General features: G+C 54.4%; 7 protein-coding genes across 7 annotated transcripts; 1 reads left to right on the plus strand and 6 right to left on the minus strand.

Moving 5' to 3' along the window:
- Positions 1-71: 71 nt before the first annotated feature.
- N656DRAFT_777091 (flavoprotein pyridine nucleotide cytochrome reductase-like protein) lies at positions 72-2,507 on the minus strand. Its single transcript, XM_064814757.1, has one exon. It carries the CDS (start codon positions 2,246-2,248, stop codon positions 398-400), a length of 1,851 nt encoding a protein of 616 aa, XP_064672464.1. The 5' UTR covers positions 2,249-2,507; the 3' UTR covers positions 72-397.
- Positions 2,508-6,008: 3,501 nt separating this feature from the next.
- On the minus strand, positions 6,009-8,479 carry N656DRAFT_555411 (uncharacterized protein). The gene is made up of 8 exons (XM_064810062.1): positions 8,068-8,479; positions 7,817-8,005; positions 7,367-7,765; positions 7,151-7,309; positions 6,815-7,084; positions 6,720-6,760; positions 6,494-6,654; positions 6,009-6,444 (listed from the first exon to the last, which is right to left on the minus strand). The coding sequence occupies exons 1-8, from the start codon at positions 8,162-8,164 to the stop codon at positions 6,123-6,125; spliced, it is 1,638 nt and encodes a 545-aa protein (XP_064672465.1). The 5' UTR covers positions 8,165-8,479; the 3' UTR covers positions 6,009-6,122.
- Positions 8,480-10,644: 2,165 nt separating this feature from the next.
- Positions 10,645-11,865, plus strand: N656DRAFT_693841 (uncharacterized protein; the record flags this gene model as incomplete). Its single annotated transcript, XM_064810675.1, has 1 exon — positions 10,645-11,865. A coding segment is annotated over one exon (1,221 nt), but the record flags the coding sequence as incomplete, so codon positions are not given.
- A 1,491-nt stretch (positions 11,866-13,356) lies between these two features.
- On the minus strand, positions 13,357-14,456 carry N656DRAFT_555599 (uncharacterized protein). The gene has a single exon (XM_064810064.1). The coding sequence runs from the start codon at positions 14,306-14,308 to the stop codon at positions 13,601-13,603; it is 708 nt and encodes a 235-aa protein (XP_064672467.1). The 5' UTR covers positions 14,309-14,456; the 3' UTR covers positions 13,357-13,600.
- On the minus strand, positions 14,457-15,054 carry N656DRAFT_555598 (uncharacterized protein). Its single transcript, XM_064810063.1, has one exon. It carries the CDS (start codon positions 15,020-15,022, stop codon positions 14,606-14,608), a length of 417 nt encoding a protein of 138 aa, XP_064672468.1. The 5' UTR covers positions 15,023-15,054; the 3' UTR covers positions 14,457-14,605.
- Positions 15,055-15,122: 68 nt separating this feature from the next.
- On the minus strand, positions 15,123-18,212 carry N656DRAFT_727961 (uncharacterized protein; the record flags this gene model as incomplete). Its single annotated transcript, XM_064812590.1, has 4 exons — positions 15,123-17,150; positions 17,210-17,891; positions 17,965-18,069; positions 18,180-18,212. The coding sequence occupies 4 exons, from the start codon at positions 18,207-18,209 to the stop codon at positions 15,439-15,441; spliced, it is 2,529 nt and encodes an 842-aa protein (XP_064672469.1). The 3' UTR covers positions 15,123-15,438.
- An 834-nt stretch (positions 18,213-19,046) lies between these two features.
- Positions 19,047-20,766, minus strand: N656DRAFT_777098 (uncharacterized protein). Its single transcript, XM_064814758.1, has one exon. It carries the CDS (start codon positions 20,503-20,505, stop codon positions 19,516-19,518), a length of 990 nt encoding a protein of 329 aa, XP_064672470.1. The 5' UTR covers positions 20,506-20,766; the 3' UTR covers positions 19,047-19,515.
- Positions 20,767-22,625: the final 1,859 nt, after the last annotated feature.

Raw genomic sequence — 22,625 nt, forward strand, 5'->3', positions numbered from 1 at the left:
CATCCCACATGGCTAAGGTGCAGGATACAGTAGTACGGGTTATGCCTGTGATTCAATCATAACAAAACCCCGGGATGGTATATATTGACAATGAAACTAGAATATGAACAGGAATGCCCGGCGGCAGACGTGAGGAGCAAATATACCCCGCGATAACACGACTGGTATAAAACTCAATCTACTTATTACAGTCACAGCCCTCGGTCGGATTGCCCTGTCTTCGACTCCTCTATGTAGTATCCTGTCCGGGTTCACGGTATAAATGTCAGAAACGCCCGATTCGCCTTGAATGCATGTGCCCAAACGCCCTGGTCTACTGTTTTTTCTTTGCCAGTTATGTTGCCAATTCTCCAGGAAAAGAAAATGGATGGGTGCTATCCCTCAGAGCGAGCAAATATCACCAAGTTTCGGCGATGTATTGCCCGGCCTCCTTTTTCAGGTTCCAGAACTCCTGGGCCTCCTCGCGCTGCAAATTGCCCTTTTCCATCGCCACCTCGACGAGAGCCTTCTCAACACCCTCGCCCATGCCCTTGGTGCTTCCGCATACAAAAACGCGGCCGTCGACGGAATTAATAATGTACCAAACAAGGTCCGACTGAGCTTTGACCTCTTCCTGCACATAGCGGCCCTCACCGCGGCGGCTCTCGACAACCCTCTTGACCTCATCTTCGTGGACACCCCACTCGCCGCTGTACAGCTCGTCAACCAACGAGTCACGGATGCCTTGAAGCACCCAGACCTTGTTCGCGCAGTTGGCCGTCTTGAGGCGGCGCTGTACGAAGCCGCGGAATGGAGCAATACCAACGCCAGCTCCAATCAACAGCATCGGGCCGTCCGACACGAACTGCTTAGCGAGAGGGTTCGCCATCAGGCCCTTGAACATGGGGATGTAGAACTCGGGGTCTTTCTCGCCCCGCTTCTGGGCTTCGAGGAACTTGAGTGCTTGTCGCTGGAAGAAGCCCGAGCCGACGCCATCCCGACTCCCCGAGCGCCAGTCGGTCGTCGTATGTACGGTGACGGCGATTTCAATCAGCCGGTGCTGCTTGCCGTCGCGTGTCAGGAACGACTCATGGGGGTCGTTTGACAAGGAGTAAAAGCGGGGCATAAGGGGCTGCAAGACGGAGAGGAGATAATCCAACGGCGGCTTGGCGCTGGGGAAGGCGTGCAGAAGCTGGACCAACGTCACATGAGGACCCGTCCGGAAATCGCAAAAGACACCCTGGCCTTCAGCCGAGCAAAGGTACAGGAGGACTTTGCGCTCGTTTTCGTCGATGGCGTGCTCGGCCAGGACACGGAGAAGCTGCTTTGTTGGCGGGTACGACTGGATGTCCGAGCACCACGTCAACAAGTCCCGACGAGTTGTGACGAGTTCACGCGCCTGGTCGCTACCCCAGACCGTGGGCCATCGCCCTTTGGTTGTCCGGAGCAGCACAGGCTTGTCGCGCAGGAAACGGGGCACGAGAAGGAGATCGAGCACCTCCTCGACCAGGGACTCTTCGTTGGGTGCCGCGACCCCAATGGCACCCCCAACCTTGAAGTCAACACCTTCGCCCTCGGGGTAGTTTGTGACGTCAAGATCAAAGTGGAACGTTCGCTTCTCGGCGCCGGGCCGTGTTAGCTCGCGTGTGTTGTGAATCCGCGCAGCGAAGACGTGGTGTGGCGGATGTGGCTGCACAAATGAAGGCGGCTCTATCCGTGTGTCGGTTTTTTCGAGGGTTAAATTTTGCAACGTCTTTTCAACGTTGCCCAAGGGCGAGGTTGGGGCAGCATCTGCGTCCAGTGCAACGCTTGATTCGGGTGGAGATGGCAGATTGGATGGCCGCCGGAGTGGTTGTAGAAAAGCTGTCTGCTCGGGTAGATCGCACACAGCTGTCAGGGTGGTAGGTATCCGGTCGATCTTGAGCAGCAGGGATCGGTAGGCGTCATTATCAGGGAAATCTATGCTCTCGAACTCGATGCCCTCCTTCTTCGGACCAAGGCCGAGACAGCAGCCGCCGCCGCAGCAACGCCTAATCAATTGAGTCGTGGTTTCGCCCGTGATGCGCTGCACGTCGGCCGGGCTCTGCGCAATCAAGCGCGTCGATGCGCGCCGAGGACGCGGCACAGGGTGGTGGGGCTCTTCCAATTCATGTTCGTCAGACGACTCGGAATATGTAAGCGAGGGGGCAGCGGACGGCCCTGGCTGAGGTTCCTCCGGTATACTCCCCGCCGAATGTTCGGCGAGGAGAAGGTCAATCTGCGTGGCCATGGTAGTCGGGTGTAGTCGAGGGCAGCCGGTGGCAATTGAGGCGCTAAACGGAGAGTGGGAGGAATTGTAGGTGAGAAGCCGCTGAGTAACAGTAAAGATCAGAGTTGCATAGTTAAAAAGTTCACGGACGATTCAATACCTCGAAGTGTCCAGAAGTAGGATATGGGAGGCGAGGAGGAAAGGACCGCTTAGCAAGCTGCGCTAGCAGAAAGAACATGGGGCAAAATATCTGCTTGAGGGGAGGCTGGTGATCTTTAAGAAATTACTTCCTTGTCATTGCACAAGCAACTGTTGAGGATGAAAAGCCAGGCGAGAACCAGCCGAGCGAGCTAGCGTTTCTTTCAAGGGGGCAAGTGTGGGCCTGGCCACAGTGCAAGCCGGACTGGGCTGTCTTGGGCTCGCCGGGCAAAGGTTGACGTGCTTCTCCGATCAGCCGTCAGCTCCACGGGTGCCTCCTCCGCCGTTGTTACGGTTTACATTGCGGAGTATGTACATGCGCGTTATGTATGTACCCATATAACGTTTTTCCAAGGAACCGTGAGAATTACCCTATGGGTCGTGCTGGTTGCTAATACTCGGGGATTGAAGAAGGAGTTATATATGTGCCGAATCCGGGACCATATACAGTCAAACCTGCAAATAGCGATTCGAGAAATAACGATATCCTCCAAATAGCGTTAGACTATCGCGTACCCATCGTAAAATGTATGGGAAACCGATATTCCCTGGCTAATACGGTATAACGATTGATTCTCGCTTTTCCTACAGGCCAAAGCTTTAGCCAGTCAGACCCTATTGGATCAGTATCTAGCCATCCTCAACGCTAGGAAAGCAGTAAAATCAAGTAATTCGGCTGTATCTGAGCTTCATAGAGCGAATAAGAGCCCCTGACCTTCTATTCTAGGTAAATAGTGGTTTACCCTGGGTTTAACGATAACCTGGGAATAACGGTCAGATTTGCTATGACGGACCCAATCGTTATTTGCAGGTTTGACTGTAATAAACGCACTACGCAATATGGGCGTCCCATCGCATCAGAAATCATGGAAATTTCTACCTCCAGGTCTTCGTGATCTTCTCAGGGTTACGGGATGGACCGGCTCAGAACCAATGCCGTTTCCATCGACCGGTATTTGTTACTGGAGGTGCTCCATTAGTACACTAGTGTAATCGCCCTTGACATGATGGATGATGGAAGCGGTCGACCTGCAGTCAGCCGAACCTCAGATCACCGTAATTTTACATCATCTCATCAACAGCCCACACTTCGAGTCCGAGCATCACCGTTCTCATTGCGCTGTATGGTACGGTACTTGTATTTACTGATTTGTAATGGCCGCCGAGACTTTTCTGAGAATATCGAGCCATTTACCTTGGAAACGCGCAGGACTTCCGGGGTTGGAGGAGACCGGGCTCGCCCCTATCTCAGCTCAACAAGTCTGGGGCTGCCGACGCCAAGCCTGCGGGCCAAAGTGCTGGGTCAACCAGCCGGCATGTCAGCGGAGTTGTTCCAACTTCCATCGGCCTTGTTGGGACAGACGAGGAGGCACCACGAATCGTTTTATGGGAAGCGTCGGTATGGCAAACCATACAAGGTACTTCGTATCATTGGCCATCTCCGAGTTCGGCCGCTTCCAAAACTCTCGACGCCAAATGCGGACAGCACACTACACTGTGTTTAGGCTTTGAAACAACACAGTATGACGCCGAGATATCTAATCAATCAAATTTATCAATACCGCCCCACCATTACCGGCAACTTTGTCTATCAGATTGTTTACATAAGATTAGATCATCTGATAATCTAGGTTAGGACAGACTGGTGAAAAAACACCGCAAGCCTGACCGCAATTTTCAAGCCCCTGGCAGTCCCCCATAACTTTGATGAAGAAGTAATGGGCCGTTGGCCGGGCCTGGAGTTCGGTCACTCCGCGGCGAGAGCTTTCCCTTTCTGCATTCGTGTCAGATTCCTCCCGGTCGGGTTCTTTAGGTCAGATAAAAAAAAAACGCAATCGGGGGTTTGAAACAATCATAACTTTCCAGAGGCAGCAGCTCTTGGCTCTTATCCTAATCCAGGCAGTGCATGTACCTATAACCGGAACAAGCCGACGTTCTAAGGTAGTGTTCTGCCGGCCACAGCTTACGAGGCAACACCTCCCGTCATGGATTGAGGGCTTTTCCTCGGAAACCGCTCTATCCAACAAAAAAAAAAAAAAATGTATTCTGTACTGTACAGTCCATTGTCATCGATGGACGAGTGGGGGGAAGAGACGAGCCGCAGTGAAGCATGCTGTGTATCATGCTGTGTATCGGCAATGAGTAATATTTGGACCCAATCTTTGCATTGGATACGATTGGGCATCACGACGGGAGTTTCGGAGAGTACGTACAGACACTTACAAGCCATTGGCAAGATACAGCACCTCTCTGCTACCACCTACACTCAAGCCCGCCGATAGGTATGTATTTACTCCAAGCCTGTTACTGGCCGGTAGATTATTGGGTTAGGCTTACGGTGTACTAAAAACCTTCTCATCACTCTGTGGATGGCCAGGTCTAGATCCTCCTTGCAAACATCCGATCCATTGAATACTCACAATAAACTGCAAGCATTGTGGGTTCCATCGCCAATAAGGAGAGGGTTGTGCCATTCTGTTACAGTTGCATCTCCAAGGTCTAGGCTAGCAAAGTACTCTATCCGGCCTAATGTCTCGCCCAAATATCCCAATTCTGAATTGAAAGAGAAGTAACTCATTCACGGCCTTTTAGTCGGGCTTGGGAATCTTGCATCGAGGGATACGTGAAGGTTGTGAAGTAAGGCAGCTGTTAGGTACCCGAAAGGGCACCACTGCCTCGGGCCGAAGCAAACTGTACAGTATCGGCAGGTTCCCAAGCCTGACCCGTCAACTGCCTTATTCGCCTGCATACCCATAGATACACAGGATGATGTGTCGCGTGATACATTCATCCATGAGTGCCCCTAGCCACAGCAGGAAAACAACACGTGAAGCCAGTACCCTCAGCAACATCACGGTCTTATCAATTGTTCTGTCCACATAGTTTCTGCCAGCCCAATCAAAGACTACTCCTCTGTCAGGCGGAAAGCATGAGAGGCAAATCTATGGGGCATATGGGTTTCGGGTTCGCTGCTTCATATCAGGTGGCGCCGCTGTGAGCACACCAATGCGAAGCTGGTCCTTCAGAGTGCCGGCAGCTAGGCCCCGTCATCATAGCCAGTAGTGCCCTGTTGACCGCAAACGCAAAATTCTGGCCGCCTGCACAATTGGCTTGATCTTATGTCGTCAAAAGAGTGAACTCGTAGTCTGTCATTCTGTAGTGTGGTGAGATCCCCCATGAGATTCTTGCCCTAGAGATTGCCAACCGGGTTTCAACAGCCTGGAGGACGGTTTCTACCATCAGATACAGGCTTAACATATGAAACCCCGCGAGTTCGTAGACATCATGAGATTTAGGCGAATCTTTTCGAGAAAAAAGAGGCAAGAGGTATGAAAGAGGAAAGAAGCAAAAAGAGGGGGTGAGTTGCTCGCCCCCCAGAACACAATCCTGCAAACATGGTCCTTGACAATGCAGCCCCCTCCCAGACTCTCCGATCAGTCATCAGGAGAATACAAATATCAGCGTCCATGCCTCGTTGCAAGGTGAAGGAGACACAGTAGTGGGTCTCGCGGTTGCAAGGGAAGGCGTCTCAACCTAAATATAAACGTAAACAACTTCCAGATAACATCAGCCAGTCCTAAGCCGATGTCGGGCAGTAGCCCTCGCGCGCCCTGTGAGTGGTTTAGGGCATGAAAATAACGTTGGGTTCTGTTCTGGACGGCTGCAGACGGCGGCCGATCCGGCTAGGATGGCAAACCTAGTGGTTGTGCCTCCTTTTCCTGCTCCAGCACTCCTCAACAGCCGGGCTGACGATCCTGTTGAAGTCCTGAGGAACAATGCGTCCAATGAAGAACACTTTGAAGTTGTGCTCCACGGTGGTGAGTTTGGCGTAGTTGACTCGAGACTCCTTGTCCAATTTCTCGGTCCTTTCGTAAAGCTCGAGCCGCACGGGCTCAAAGCCCAATTTGGGCTCATTCTCGACCATTCGGGGCTTTTTCCCGAGCTGGTAGACAATTCCATGCTTTGAGGGTTTCACTCCCTTCTTGGTGCACGCCTTGTGTTCATACGTCAGGATCGGCCTGATGCACGTTAGTAAGACGTCGGCTTCAGCTAATAGGGCACACCTACACGCAGGTACAGTGTCCTTCGTCATTGGCGACCACAATAAAACGTCGAATCCCTTGGTAGAACTGCTTGCCGTTCTGTTCTTGCAGTCCAAAAAAGTTCGTGATTACCTCGCTCCTATGAGCTCCAGCGCCAAGAGGCTCGCACCAAAGAATCTTGAACACCTGCCGGTTGTCAGTGTCAGAGGGGAGCAGATTGAAAAGGAGAGAAAGCCATGCATCGCGCTTACCTCGCCGGGTCTGAACATGCTAGAATGCTGAACGGCATAACCTGGACGGATCACTCAGAACTTGCCTCACATGCGACTTACGTATGGCTACTTACCGTCGTGCAACTCAAACTCCCGCGTTGAACTGAGCCGCGCAGGGTGGTTATCCGGGGGTGGGTAAACCTCCGCCATGCCAGCCTGTAACTGGGTCTGCGTACCATGGCCACCCTCCTCTTCATACCCCGCGTATGCGTGGCCATGGGGCGGGGAAAGGGGTGAGGCATCTCCTTCCGGAATGGGTGCGCCAGTTAGATAGGGGTCGGCTTGTGACATAGCCTGGAGTAGCTCGTTCGGGGGCTCTGGGTCGACGGGAACTTCCGAGCCATCTGAGCACTGGTTAGGGGCAATTGATACAGTCGCGCAGGCGTCCGCACGCAACACCAGACACATACCGAATTCCGGAGGGGGATACGCTGAGGCATGCTCCTCGGCTGGGGGTTCCTCAGGGATGGATCCCGCAAGGCCCGAACCGTCGTCAGGAGCATGTGTGTGCTGGGCATAATGGCCATGTTCGGATGGCGGCTCTTCAACCTCGTGCTGCGCGGACTCCTCTATTGATCTGGATCAGCAGCTGGGGTGCCAGAAAACTGGAATGATAGCATCTTTACCTTGGGTATAAAAACCATCGCCGCCGGCGGAGTTTTCCTGGCGACCAGATCCGTAGGCGTCTTCACGTGATGGCACTCCGTATCGCTGTCCCGAATACGCTGTCTGTGAGTCGACATAGGCATTATCGGATGCGGGTGTATACCCCGTGTCGGGTGCGGCACCAGGCTTCTGGTAAAATGGGTCGTAAGGGTTCGTGTCGTTAGCAGCGCCTTCTGCGTCGGCGTCGGCAGCGTTCCTGGCTCCCCTAGACCTGTGCTTCTTGGATGAATAACCCCTGTCCTTTGGCGTTTCTCTATAGCCCCTGTTCCTGGGTCTTGGCGGTTGATCGGCAACCCTCTCCTTGCCCTTGGGCGGGAAGCCTTGGCTTTGAAAATGAGAACCGTATCCAGGGTTTGTGGCTGTAGCAGGGTTAGCCTCAGCACATGATTAGCGCAGTCGTCTTATGCAACCTTCTAGCACTCCTGGTTGATGAGTGTATGCCCCTCCTGGATTGTAAGACACATCCTGGCCGTCTATATGTACGTTTGAGAACGTAGTGGCAAGCTCGTTGACGTCGCTTCCGCGGGGTGCGGTTTGCGTAGCCGTGTTTGGATAAGATGTGGCCGTGTTTGGGTAAGAGTAGTCGTAATGATATCGGCCTAGGGGGTAGTTGTGCTCAATCATCGAGCCCTACGCCAGGAGATCGCTGAAGTGCTCATACCTTGGGGGTCTTGCCTCGCCCTCCAGTGAAGGTTTTGAGCCGGGTCCCAATGCCAGGGACTCCATTCGCTCCATCGGTCTTGGTTACTGGGATCCATGGCGATCTATCATCTTGGTATTGAAGCGCGCCAATTCAGGGGAAGGATAACCGTCGGTACGGTCCGCCGATATGAATTGGTGGACGGAACGTGAACCCGCCGCCTGGGTGCGGTCTCAGGGGATGCTGCAACGTCGAGGAGACGATCCGCGGAAGCGCAGTTGAAGACGGTTTCTTAATAGGGCTCTTGGGGGAAACCGCAGAGCCGCACCACCACCAAGAACACCAGCAACAACTTGACTCGGGATGGCAGACAAAGGTAGCGAAGGGATCCCGAGCTACTGCAAGCGGCTGGCTCTGCTTAGGGAATATATTAAATGCAGCTATAATTGGTGGGGGTTACGCTCGTGACACAGGATGCGGGTTGCTCATTCGCGCTGTCACCCGAAGCGTCGTCGCCGGCTGAATCGCCTCGGCCGCAAGTCTGAGAGGCAAGTTAGAATGAAGTTAGGACTGTTAGGTTGTGAGGAGCTAAAAGGCGAAGAGAAGGGCCTTGCTTTGCCGACACGCTGTCTAGCATATGGCGACAATGCATCTCAGGCTCCCAGACTCCAGTGGACCCGAGAGGAAGAATGGAAAAGCTGCGAGAGGCCGTGCATTTGGGCTTCCCCCTCCTCGGCGCTGTGGCTGCCTATGATGCTCTTATCTTTTCGGCATCGACGGCCAATGTAGACAGGCTTCGAGGCACCCCATCAGCCGACACTTCATACTTGGCAGACAACTGGGTGGCCTTTCTCGTGGGGTGGTGACATGCACTCCACCTCACTGGGCCCAACGCAGCCTGAGAGTGCAGAACACCCTGATGAGGTAGCTTATGTATGTATGTACACTGCGCATTTTGGTAGGCTGTGAGGCAGGCAAGTCTGGTGTAAGGTCTTGCGGGCCGGTTGACTTGGCGGCCACGCGGATCGCAAAATACACTTCCCGGAATCAGACAAGCGCATGCATGGCTGCTGGGGGACTGTGGGGATATATGCACAAAGCTCCTGCCAGCAAAGCGGCAGGCGGGGAAACCACCCCAAATCATCCCAATCTCTCCGTCACAAGCTTGCCAGGACTACCTGGTAGATATTCGGGACGGCTGGTTATGACTAACCATTATTTCAACGACAAAAGGTGGATTGTCGGGGAAGCAGGAGACGGAGCCGCATCAACCGGTGAGCCAGGCACTTGGGTATGTAGGTAGTTATGTAAGGTAAAATAACGGTAGGCAAGTGCCATACCTACGTTACGTACTGATATCCAAGGCAATCAATCAGCTAACAAGTTTGTGTAACGAAATTGTGATTCTTTGTAAAATTCCAGCTTTCACTGATGTGTCCGTAATTCAATGTAATTTACCTTCCGCGGGATTCAAGGGATCATTGGAATTGTGGCTAGGTACGGTCCATGGATACGGGATACAGACCAACGCAACCAACTTCACAAACAACGACAAAAGAAGCCGTTGAAGCCCACTCGACCTCCCGAGCGCCGACACCTATATTCCAGCTAACCGCCTCGCTCCTAGCTCTGACTCGGAGACGGCGGCTCGCGTTCTGGTGCATACACGCCGCAGTGTAGGTGCCACGAGGCACTGCATGATACGAAAGATCAGCCAATTTCCGCCCCGAGGCTGCCACAACTCCGTGAGACCGCGACAGACACAAAACACTCTGGCGTGGCGTGGCGCAAACTCGAGCGTCGGCCCTAACCTCGTTCACCCCAACCGGTCACTTCGCATGCGTGTCTGCGGCTTCCGTCAAGCTCGAGCTCTTGATGACATGAAGGCTGTGTGGGAAGCTGCCCAAGAGTGGACGCGTTGCTTCGACTCCCATGGCGACCGTGAACATCCCCCGGCCGGTCGCGCCATCTCCACGCACTTCCACCCACGCGAACGGGTCAGATAATGATGGAGACACGAGCTTGGCTCCAACACGGCCCGTCGGGCTGGTTGAAGCCCGACATGCAGTCAGAGCCTCAGTCATCAACCCGTTCCCTGCCGCCCCCTCAAGCGCGGCACGCCGGCTAAGTGGGCCAGGGAACCATCGGCGGTCAAGCCGTGACAACACGGCCGATTCCACGGTCCTGTCCAAGTCTTCGGATCACTGGTCCGACGAGGGTTATTCCGACGACAGCTCAGAGGACGACGTCTCGCTGCCAGCATCCCCTCAAACGCGTTTCGTTCCCCCTCCTCCCTCCCAGCCGTTGCCCTTCCACAGCACCGCCAACCTTCGTCCAGCGACATCGTGGCACCCGGGCTCTGGGGCTGGTGGCGGACGTCCGCCTTCCCGGCTGCCTTATGATATTCCCTCTACCGCCTCCGAGTCGGAGTCCCCATCCGAGTACTCAGATGGGTGTACCAGAAGCCTTTCTCAACGCAGCGGAAGCAGCGAACTGGAGGAACTGGTAGAGGCTAAGCGGCGAAGCATTTGGCAGTTGAGGCAAGCTATGGCCAAGAAACGAAAAGAATTACGAGATCTCAGGCGTCGAAAAGACGACATAGACAATGCTTTTATGCAGACATTTAGGCCGTATTTGACCAAAACCCGCGTCGCTGTTGTCCCTACGGATCTGCTGAGCGAAAGGTTTCGCGAAATGCAAAGCATTCGGGACGAGTATTACGCAGCCGAGTCGGTTTACGAAGCCATGGAGTTGGAGCTGGACAAGCAGGAATTAGCGCTTGAAATGCTTGAAGCAGATTTCGCGCGTATCCCTCGGGGCCGCGCGAGCTTTCGCCGCCCGGGCCCCATCAGAAGCCGTCCACAGCCCATTACCAAACCCATGGCCATTGAGGCCGAACGGAAAGACGGCTTGCCGGAAAGGAATGACTCCAGGCCTCCGTCGCCTGTTTCACTTCTGGGAATATCTGGAGAGCTGCATGAGGACATCCACCCCTTGTATCAGGAACTCTTGGAAGCCGCTGGCGATCGTCAACTCGCCGCTGAGTACTGCGAAGACCTAGAGATGCATCGGGAGAAGATACTGTACGACCTTGAACTGGAACTCCATCGAAAACGAGTGCGCAGCAACCAAGGCAATCTAATCAGCGAAGCGGACCTGAGGTCCCTGAGGTCTTCGCTCACCAACGTCCCCGCCGATGCTGCAGAATTCCAGGCGGCTTTTGGAATTCCAATCAGCGAGGACGATCTCGAATTCTTGAGAGACTACGAGACTGTGCAAAAGAGGGCGAAGAAGGAATTGGAAGAGGCTTCCAAAAACCTCAAGTTTTTACGAGAGCTGTGCATCGAGAAGGGCGTCATGCGCAAGCACGCGTCTTACCACGAAGAGGTGGCAATCTTCTCGGGCAGCAACTGGACGCCAACGCCAGCAGACGGCAACATTGCCATCGAGTCAGCTCCTATGCCTGCCACGAGCGGTCTCGCCCACCCACGATTCCCCATCCTGCTGTCGAACCCTTCGCACGTTCTAGAACTGCGCTCGCCCATCGAAGCCCTTGAGCAAGCGCTCAAACTGCCCAAGGACGACCCCATGAGCGCACAGCGGCGGGCCGAGTGCATGAAGGAGTTGGGGATCAGCACGCTCATGAAGAAGGTGGAAAACATACCCGACTACATCAACCAGTGGCTCATCCACCGGCTGCGCACCTCCCCCATGGAGGCGGAGCTCATGCTGGCCGTCTGCGAGTCCGTCTTCAAGGTGGTCAACCTGCGCCGCTGGCAGGAGGAAGTTCTGTATTACTGGCGTCTGGACGACGCCGCCAAGCTGTCGCCCCTCGTCTTCCAGGGCGCTCAGACGCCCAGGGAAGATGACGAGCTGGGGCTGGGAGTACACGGGTTTGGGCTGCTGGGCGCTGAGGACGGGAGCCGGTCGCAGCTCAACTCGGTTATCGAGCAATCGGCCAGGGTGAAGAGTGACGATGCGGCCGAGGCCGGGGTTGCGGTTACTACTCCCCTGAGGGAAAGGGAAGCTAGCGCCGCCAAGGCTAGGTCGGCGAGGAGTGTGGGCTGATGCTGAAGCTGGGCGGTTGGGTGCATGACGATTCTGAGCCTTGGCCGTTCTATACGACGGGCGGGCGCTCTCAAGCCTCCGCTTCCATACGCATCTGGGATGCTTGTTTCCTTTGTCTGTTTCCTCATTGCGATTTCTCTCGTACACAGGGACTTGTTAAGTTTGCGACGGCATTGGAAGTTTTGCATGAGCGGGTTTTGATATATTTCGCAAGAGGCTGGATTGATTTTCTTGGTTACTGGCTGGAAAACAAAAGCAACAGCACACGGATGTCTGTATGAGCACTTCTGGGTTGTTTGGTTAGTTGGATTCTGCCGGATGTCAGGGGGCTCTGCTAAGTGTGAGCATCGATCCGGTTTTGTCATATCATTTTCATAGTTTTGCTTGGCCTTAGAATACCTGGGTGCGGAGAGTCAAGATACCACGGGAGTTGGAATTGGGTTGATGCATGGGGATACCATAGGGGGGCTTTTGGCATGGCGCTTGGCGGGTTGTAGTTACGTGGGCATCAGAGACAGAACAAAGATTCAGTGAGTCAAGCACGGATGGTATTGGAAAGCATATCTTCCATTGCTAATCACAGCGCTATCTTATTATGCGGTATGTGTTCGACTCCTTTCCGAGGGAATCAAACTATGACTTGGACCGGCTGCATAGACCAATGTGTCACAAGACTATGCACCGGTGCCTTATTCTCCTTGTTGGTCTTCTGGCGCCCAACAACCGAGAACTCTCCCTCGCCGACAGCAGGCGCACTATATCTCGTTACATGTCACCCATGGTAGGGCTGACCCCGGGAATCAGATATCTCAATAGAATGACTGGTAACTAGAATACCGTACGTAAGTAGAGCCTTGGGGGTAGATAAGGAGGGGACGTAGGGACAGGCCGGTAATTCACAGTTTGGGATGGGAACATCAGCTTGACCGCAATCCAGCCAAGCTATGTCTAGACGTCCTGACTGGTGAGACCCGATGGAAATGGATGGCCTCGGGTGTCCGGTGCCGATTCTACCACAGACTCGGAGGTCATGTCTTGCCAAACTGACTGGCCAGACTGGGCTCTCTAACATCATTTGGGTATGCAAGCATATTGTATGTGTGTTACAGCCCCAAGACCGACCACTTGGCTATCCCTGTGGCGTAACGGTATGGCTGCCGACTTATTCTTTATGAATCGGTAGCAAATATCACAGATGTGGTAGCACGCTTTGCACAGCCACACCATTGAAACACGGGCAGGGGCCATACCGGTATAGTTGACCATTATCGGCTGCTATACTGAGTCCAGTGCTGCTCGGAAAGGAACTGGGCACCGTACGACGATCCTCTGTTATCCAGCAACCTCTCCCCCAACTGGCCTTGGGACACTTGTACCACCCATACTTATAGGTAGCTTTATTGTGCCTAGGTTCATTTTACTAAGAACAAGCAAATCAATCTCTCCTCTGCGTCGTTATTGAGCAACTTATAAGCGTAAGATCCCCCTATCCTGATTGTTGTTGCCCTTTCGCGCTGCCGTTTCTACCGTTGTTCTTGCTGTTGCTTTTGCTACTGCTCGTAGCACCGTGACGGTAGAGTCCAGCCCAGGACGTGCTAAGTTTAGAACCTATGTTGGCCGCCTGTTCCCAAAGCCCCAGTTTCGAGATGCTTGAACGAGGACGAGAGCGTGAAGAACCAGCTTGTGTGACGGGATGGCAGTATTCATGTACCTCAGCGCGACCGCTTTCATCGCTGGGCTGGCATCGGCGTGTCCCACGCCATGATTGCAAGCCTTCAGGGCGTAAGAGGCCTGGGGAAGAGGATGATGACGAGGACCAGTACCGCCGGCGCGCGGTGCGGAGGGGTTTTGGCACAGTGAGTTGCTCTCTGCAAACTGATTTGTCCTTGTCCCTCGTATCACTACCCTGATTGTCGTCAAACCAGGAGGGCGCCTCGGCGAGCGTACAGTCTCCTCGTTCCTCTTCCCGTGGGTTGGCATTGCCATGCTCCTCTGCTTGAACGCCACGGATTGCTTCACTTTTTCGGGATGTTTGCGTTTCCATTGCTTCGACCGCGACGTTGGTATTTCCGGGGAAGCCATCGTCGACTCCGTCGATGCGTCGGGGCATGCTTGGGAGGGCAGCAACCTCGCCATCCACTACAGCACTTCCCACTTCGCATCCTCCAGCCTGGTCTATGCCGAGCCGTCTCATAAATGCCAACAATTTCAGAGACAGTGCCTGTAAGCCCTCCTTTGTGTTCACACAACTTTGCTCCCCGAGCCTAAACTGATTCGCTTCATCCTCATCGTCGGCTACCGATCGGCCCAAAAGGCCTCTCTTCCCGACAGTCCGTCCTGCCTGGCATGAAGCGATTATGATTCTGGCTGCCTGCTCGGCTTTGCGTGCCCTGGAGCTTGAATCGTCGTCCTCGTGCGCGTCGACTTCTTTGGAATTGATGCTGGTGCCCCTGGTCCCAGGCAATCGCAGTGACCGTTGCCATCGAGTGCCCTATCTCGAAGCAGTAGAGTCAAAGGCCGGGGCGCGTCCTTGAGGTGAGGAGCAGACCACCTTCTCTTCTCCCCTTTGGTGGCTTCCGATATGGAGAGGACTGAAAAATGCAAAGACGGAGGAGGCCCGCGTTCTCCGAGCGGTGCCGTTACTTATGCCAGTGTTACTCTCGTCGGGAAGGTCGGCAAGAGCCATTCTCTCTATCTTGCTTCCCGGCTGCTCTTCTGATGGCTCAAGATATGCGTGCAATGCGTATGTTACAATGCGAGATAAGGTAGTGATAGCAACAATAGCTACCCATCCGTCTAAATCATAGAGGTCAAAAGTAAGATGAGTAACAATTCCCTGTGTGAGGGGAAGAAGGGATCTATGGCAAGACTGACCGAAATTTATGTAGGTGTGTATGTATTTGTACATACAGTACCTTCCACATCATCGCTTCTGCTGCGTGTCCAGACGGGAGATGCAGAAGGCAGCAAGTGGCTTGAACTACTCCGGATGCTACCTGAACTGCCGGCCTCGAGCTACGGAAATACAGCGACAGAACTAGCAGTGGAGTCCCAATCCCAGTCACAGCACCTACAGCACATACATACATCCAAGCTGCCTTTGACGAATGGTTTCAAGTCGACACCTTGTTGCACCCAAAAGCATGCACTGTCGGTTTCCAGATGAGTGAAATACCGGGATGGCTTTGTTCCGCATCATGTCCGATATTCTATGACTCGCTCCCTGGATTGTTCATACGGCTCTACTAACGTGCCACCCGAACTCCTCAAAGACGCCAATTTTACAATACAAAAACAAAAAGGCATCGACCGAGATCTGATTAGTTACTGCCCATCATCATCATCATCCGCTGCCTCCTCTACAGTGGCAGCTCTAGGTCCTCCCCTGTTGCTGGTCCCGGCACGTGAACTAGCTTCTGCCTGCCCACCACTGCTTCTATCCGTGGCAACGCCGTTCATTGTCGACGGCCCTGCTGTCGACCAGACATTAGTACCTTCTGCTGGTTCGTCCTGCCGGTCAGCCGTAGGTTCGAGCTGGTACCCAAAGATAGTGTCTGTGCCGCGGCCTCCATCGCCAAAGAGCTGGCCCGGTCCTCCCCGAGTTGGCGCGACAGGAATGGGGGCTGTCACAGGCGGTGCTATCCCTTGTTGCCTGTGGGCAGCCGCGTCCGGAACCGAGGCATCACGCCCGGTGGGCAAGTTTGTTACTGAAAATCCTTCGACTTGCCTAGAGGTACTAGTGCCAGGCGCCGGGCTGGTACCTCTGGATCGAGCATTATTTTGAGCCTGGGCAATCAAGGTTTGGAATATTTCTGGTTGGCCCATCGCGGGCGCCTGTGCGTTGTGCTGTACTGTGTCTGTCTGCGTACCCGGCGCCCACCGTTGGAGCGGCAGCAGCGTCCACCCAGGGGGGATAACCACACCTTCTGGTAGCTCGGGGCTGCCAGCTGGAATGGCAGCTCCATATCCAGCACCAACATGTCTGGTGAGCGTAGGGGTGGGTCTAGAAGGGTGAGATGGATGTAATGAGGGCGGGATTGGAAAATGGCTCGGAGGGGGTGGGTGCATGAAGGGGTATGGCGGAATAGGTTGCTGATGTGGTAAGGGCTCGTGGAGCCCACCGTTAACTGCACCGGGCGCGGGTTGCTGTGATGCCGGCTGCTGGTCCTGCGGCTGCTGCTGGAACTGGCGCAGGCGGACAAGTTCATTAGTTAATGACGTTAACAACTGCAGCTCGTATGCGGCGTTGTGTACATTGGCCATCTCCTGTCGAACCTGCTGCCCGAGAGCCAGGAGCTGCCCACGAATCTGATCAAGTGCAGGAGTAAGGCTGCCCGTGATGTCCTGCGTAGGAGGTGCTGCAGGGGTCGGGGCAGGCGGATTTGCAACATCTGCCGGTATCCGCAGCTGTTGAGCGATATCCTGAATGTCACCCACTCTACCCTGAGCAAAGCCGAGTCTAAGAGGTCCAAGATTGAACATTCGGATGGCGCGGTTCTGGTTGTTTCCTTGCTCATCCGCCGCCCTTGCTTGCGCAGGCTGGCCGCCAGCGGCCTGGCCGTTATCCGGCGGCTGGGGGGCCTGATTCTGCGCAGCAGGGAAGTTGAGTCCCAACCTGAATACAACAGCTCCACCGTTGGCGGGTGGTTGCTGTCCATCCCTGGCAACGGGGCGCCGACAGGTGGGACACACTTGCTGGCGTTCTAGCCAGCTTTTGAGACACCCAAAGTGCAGAATATGGCCGCAAGGAAGCTTCTTTGCACGGACACGTTCGACTTGGGTGGGGTCGGCAGCGTCCCATGGACGCATTTCCTCCCTGCAGATGATGCAGGTGTCCTCTCTGCCAAGCTCCTCGGCCGTCGCATCCGGGTATTGATCCATGTGTTTGAGGGCCTGCCGGTAGCGGACCAAGGCATGCAGTCGCTTTAAGAAGGATCTTGTGGTCATGAACCAATCGCGCATTATGTGAATGGGGAGGCCATAGAAGGTCATGAGGACACAGAAGAACGCTGTGTATAAACCGAGCTTGACGAAGTCTGTGAGTGAGGTCAGCGGGTATGCCTGCACCGGCCAAATCACCATGGAGCCAACTCACCCGCAAGAAGGTCCAAGGATAAAACCCACTGGCCCTTTGATTCCCAGCCTGGCACCTCAATGTCCATCTCGTCGATGTCGTTTTCGTCCGGCAGTTCTTCGTTCTCCGCGGCGCCCCCGATTTCCCGCCGCCGCAGAATGTCAGCCCGCTGCTCCCTGATACGGCGCCGTCTATCCTCCAAGCGCTGACGCGTCTGTGTCTTCACCACGTGCTGCTCCACCACCGAAATGATGTATCGAGAGCTGGTGTGGAGTGAGCACACGGTCAAGACGGCGAACTCGAACAGGAACATGACCATCATGGTGGGACGTGCCTGCTGCACAACCGTGTTCACGGCGTAGCTCAGCAGCCAGATATCGTAGGCGACGCTGACGAAGAGCGAAATGCCAAGACGGGCGTGAAACAGGCGTGGATTCGGAGGGGGTTGCTGCTCGAGCACTTCGACGCGGCCCTCACCAATCCATCCCCAGACCTTGCCGGTGACAAGGGCGGTGAACATGACCAGAAAGAAGGCGCCAACCTCCTCGCGGAATATGGTCATAGCCAGACACGTCTCGGTGACGGCAAACCATGCCTTCTCGTACAGCTGCTCGATTTCGGAAGGACGGAGGGGGCCGAAGCAGAGACGTTGCAGGCCGTACATGAATGAGCCGTAGACGACAAAGACTAGATTTACCAGAACCTGCAACGAGATGGATTGTCAGTAAGTCGAGAATGCGGGACCTGCCGGGTGGTGGGCTGGGAAGGGAGCGGACCATTAGGGACAGGCTGCTCTGGGCGAGATGCACCATGGCAGAGTAGAAGTTGGCGCGCTGGTAAAATGCGGACGCGACCACGGCGGCCGCGAGGGCCGTTGAAGCCTACAGTCAGGATGTCAGCACTGGGCGTCGTCACGGTGTCTGGTACGTCTCGGGTAGCTCCCGATGGCTTCACCAGCAGGGAGAAAACCAATGGGTGCAAAGTGACTTACCCCTGCATACCAAACAAGCCGCATCTTCATCAGTCGAGCTGAAAATAATTTCCACCAGGTGGTAGAAGCTGTAGTACGATGGCAAAACTATGTAGCCATGGTGTTGCGAGTCGCGGCGATGATAGCCCGTCGCAATGGTCGATAAGTAGGCAAGATGATGGTCGTTCTCACTTGTTGCCACGTTAGTAAGTTTAGCTTAGGTCAGTCAAAGCTGGGCGAGTGACGCAGTCAAAGACGGTAGCAGCATCAGCCACACTTGCGTGGGCGTGGCGAATGCACATCATGTGAAGTGTGGCGGTGCAAACTGGCTTTAAGTGATCAAGATCCGCACATAGGAAATGAGGTATGTTACTGTAATGTATTTACCTCGTGCATACACACTACATTGCCATAACGTATTTTACAGGAACCGGGCTCATATCCGTACATAAACCTGGATTCACCGATTCACAACTACACAGCTTTGGATTCGGACTGTTTTGGTACACTCAAATGCGGCTGAATCTGGAACTGAAAAGCCCGTGTCCATGGGGCCGTATGTTCTGTACCAGTACTGCGTATGTAGCAGTTGCTCTATGCTAGTCATTGGCACTGATGCTTGCAAGAGATCTGGCTGGCCCAGTTTGGACCGTCTACAGGTAAGTTGTGAACTTTGTCAGAGAGAACTCGACCTAATCCAGATCTCTACTACTGGGGTAACCTACAGTACACTACAGCAACTGATTCTCTTGGCACATCCCTTCGGTTGTGAACTTGTGGCAGACCTGGGACCATCGTCTTTGGCTTTCTTTGCTTTATCATTCCCAGGCTACCGAGTCACCTCGCCTAAGCTAACGTGCCATCGTCGGTCCTTGGGTTACTCACTTTGGTACAGTACTGCATGACTCCACAGCCATGTCAGCAAGGAGCCGAATTCGCCCGTCAATGTGATGGACAGAAAAGAGAGGCAGACGACGCTACATACGGATTGAACATGGGCATTGCCTAATCGAGCAAAGAACGGCCCGCGAGCTGAATGCACCATTTGAAGCACAACCAGGATATCACAGCTATCATGGAGTTTAGAGATGGTTCTGGCCCCTGATAAACCCTTTTTGATGGTCTAGAAGCCAGCCCCTGTGTCATGTCTGGTCGCCTGGCTTTCGGGGTGGTTTCCTTGACGGCGATAGTTGGGCGTTGTTGAGTGGAGCAAGTTCAGCTCAGCTCATGCTCCGTATTCGACACGCTTTACCTGGATCGGCCAGAGCTGAAAGACACTACCCTGGGGTAGGTCACAGCTCTCCCGTCTATATAATCACGTCAAACCGCCCCCTTGGACTTCCTTTTCCCTCCCACATCACTGACAAACCCCGCCGCTCTCCCCTGCCGATTTCCGTATCCTCCGCAGAACCGCAACCGCGAGCCACCGTTTCCGCACCGTCACGTCCTCGATGCCGCGATCCCAGACCCATTCCCGGTCTTGGCCGTTGCAGTCCCGCTCCCAGATCCGCTCCACCTCGAGCCCGACGGCCCCGAGCGCCTCCTTGTCGAAGAAACCCCTCATCCTGTCCCGCCCCGTGTGAAACCCGCCGACCACCCACGCCCGCGCGCCCTCCCCCTCGCCGAGGAACCACGCCACCGACCTGCGCAGGTTTTCGTGCTGCCACGGCATCCACAGGCAGTCGGCCGCCAGCACCCGATCGAACGCGTGCCGATTCCCCCGCGCGAACGGCGTGTCCAGCCCCGCCTCGCCCCACTCGTGGCCCTCGACGAGCACCTCCTCCGCCGCGAACCGACAGGGCGGCGCGAGCCGGGGTTGTATGTTCCTCGCCACGTTGTGCCGCAGCGTCTTGAGGATGGGAGGCGCCGGGTAGTCGGTCACGACGACGCGGCGCGCGCCCAGCAAGCCGGCCATGATGGACGGCAGGGCCGTGCCGGCGCCGAGCTCGATGGTAGCGAGGCCCGCGACGTCAAACCCCGTCGGCTCTGGTGGTGGTGGTGGTGGTGGTGGTGCCCCAGCATCAATATCAACACGAGGCCGTCGGCTCTCCTGGCCCCCGCCGAGTCCGAGTCGGAGCGTATCCGCCTCGATGAGCTCGGCCAGCAAAAGCGACGAGTTCCAGAGGTAGTGGCTGAAGAGCTGGCGGTCTGTCTCGGCTTTCACCTCGGCCAGAGCGAGTTCTAGCGGATGGGGCAGGTGCGGCGATGTGTAGACGAGCCCATGGTCGGCGTCGCCGTGCTGGTTGGTCACGTCGTCCGGGAAGATGACGCCCAGGGCGGAACTGAGCAGGTCCTCTGGCTCGGGCGTGTCCGGGCCGCTGAGGGAAAGCCGAGCTGTTAGGGTCATTGGGCTGCGGTGAAAACACCAACTGTGTGCCGGTGCCGGACCTGGGAGGGTGAAGGTGAGTAGACGGTGAAACTTGTGCGTGGAAGAGTGAGTTCAGGTTCAGTAAAGCTGTCCTGTTTCTGTATTTGTAACCACATCACTCGTCGTCAAGGCTAAGTTGTCTATTGTGTATTATGTGCGCTGAAACATCAACTGGTTTTTCCCTCATAATGTACAGTTACATACACTTGCAGACGACACCTTGTGCCTGATTTGATCTGATGTCGCGCGACAAACGCGGGACAGGCGGTTCCACCGAAACTGACAGAAGATCAGAATCATCAGACCCTCTTTGCATGAACGCTAATTCGGTTCAATCCTCGTCACGCTAGTGTATGTATGTAACGTAACGTTATGGAAATCACCGTATGTAACGGTAGTTAAGGCAGACTGCAGGTGACACATCTAGCGTGAACTCGATGAGGATTTCGCATTGAGAGCAGACGATGCAGTCGATAAAAGGAGTAGATCAAGTTTCGCTTCATCACTACACACAAACAAACCGAATTCCCCCTTATTTAACCCAGAAATGCAGAGTCTCAGTCTTTTATACTGAGAATCTCTATTCGTACCGTAGTGTTTTTCTCCCATACCGTAGCCCCACCATACTGCCGCACATATCGCCCACCGCCTTCCTTTTCCATCAGTACTGCCACCACGTCAACTTTCCCATCACAACTTTTCCACCACCTTCAATTCATCCACCTTCAATTCTTCAATTCTTCCATTACTGCAAGATGGCAACCGCCCAACTTGACAGCGATAGCGACCAGCGACAGCGACAGCGACAGCGATTCTCACAGCGACAGCGACAGCGATTCTCACAGCGACAGCGATTCTCCAGAGGTTGAAGATCCGCCTACGCCATTGACGAACCCGCTGCCCGATCATATCTGGAAGAGGAGGATCAGGAGGATGTGGCTCGTAGGCCAATAACGGCGCCAACAACGCCGTCGTCGCCAGTCAGCAGGATGGGCGTGGGAGAGGGTTCGCCCCGAGGGCACCCGTACCAGAGGCACCAGCAGGGCAGCCCCAGCCAACAACAACGCCGTCGCTAGCAAAGGAGGGTAGGGCGCAGAGCAGGGCACAGCTTAGTCAGGCAAGAAAATCGCAAAGATGGTGTCAAATGCCAGATTCAGCTCAATTGAGCAAAATCGTAGTATAGGCTCAATTGAGCTCAATTGCAGTATAGGTTCGAATGCGTTTAATTGCAGTATGCGACGATGTGTATGCGGCGTGGTGGGCGGTGAGCGAAAATGGGTGGGGCTACGGTATGGGAAGAAAAACCCTACGGTGCAAATAGAGATTCTCTTTATATTAGGAGAAAGAAAAGACACCTGTTATTTACCCTAACATCACACCCAGTAGGCTTTCAAAAGCAGGCACGCAAATACGTCTTCTCTGTCGATTGATGGATCCCCGAAACAAGACGGGCAAAATAACAAGAGCGTAAGCGTATAGAAGAAGGTGATGAGACAGGGTATCGTTTCCGCGGCCTGAGAAGGGGGAGGCATGGCGGTGAATTTGAAGAAGAAAAGAGAAGAGGGATCGAGAATAGGTAAGAGTAAATGTAAAGCAACCAGCTCCGAATATCAACACGCCCTGGCCCTTGTTTATCCCCATTCCCGTTCCCATTGCCCTACCCTGTTCTTTGAATCCCGCCTAACCTTAAACTCAAGTATGTTGCAAGTCATTCACATCATTAGATCCGTCCGCTGTTCGCCGAAGAAGTCAAAGAGGGACAGAAATGTACGCAACGTAGGAAGAGAGAAAATGGCGAAGAAGTAAGGAAAAACAAGAAAATGAGAAGAATAAAAGGAAAAATGAAAATAAAAATTAGAAATCCCTCTGCCAGTTTGCAACGCTGGTGTAACCAATTCGCCATGCCAAAACGGAATGTGCCTTTTGTAATTTCGGTATGTAGCTGAGATTCTGTGCATCGAGTGATGGCAACACTCCAGCCCTGGGTCCAATGTACCACTGGAGGGCGGAGGAGAGGAGGGCATTAAGTACAAGGTGTGGAAGGGTATATATGGGGTATCTTTCAAATATCGACATTTGAGCGCAGGCGACCGTGACGT

This window comes from Canariomyces notabilis, assembly GCF_033297395.1.
Source record: "Canariomyces notabilis strain CBS 508.74 unplaced genomic scaffold N656scaffold_5, whole genome shotgun sequence".
Classification (NCBI taxonomy): Eukaryota; Fungi; Ascomycota; class Sordariomycetes; order Sordariales; family Chaetomiaceae; genus Canariomyces; species Canariomyces notabilis.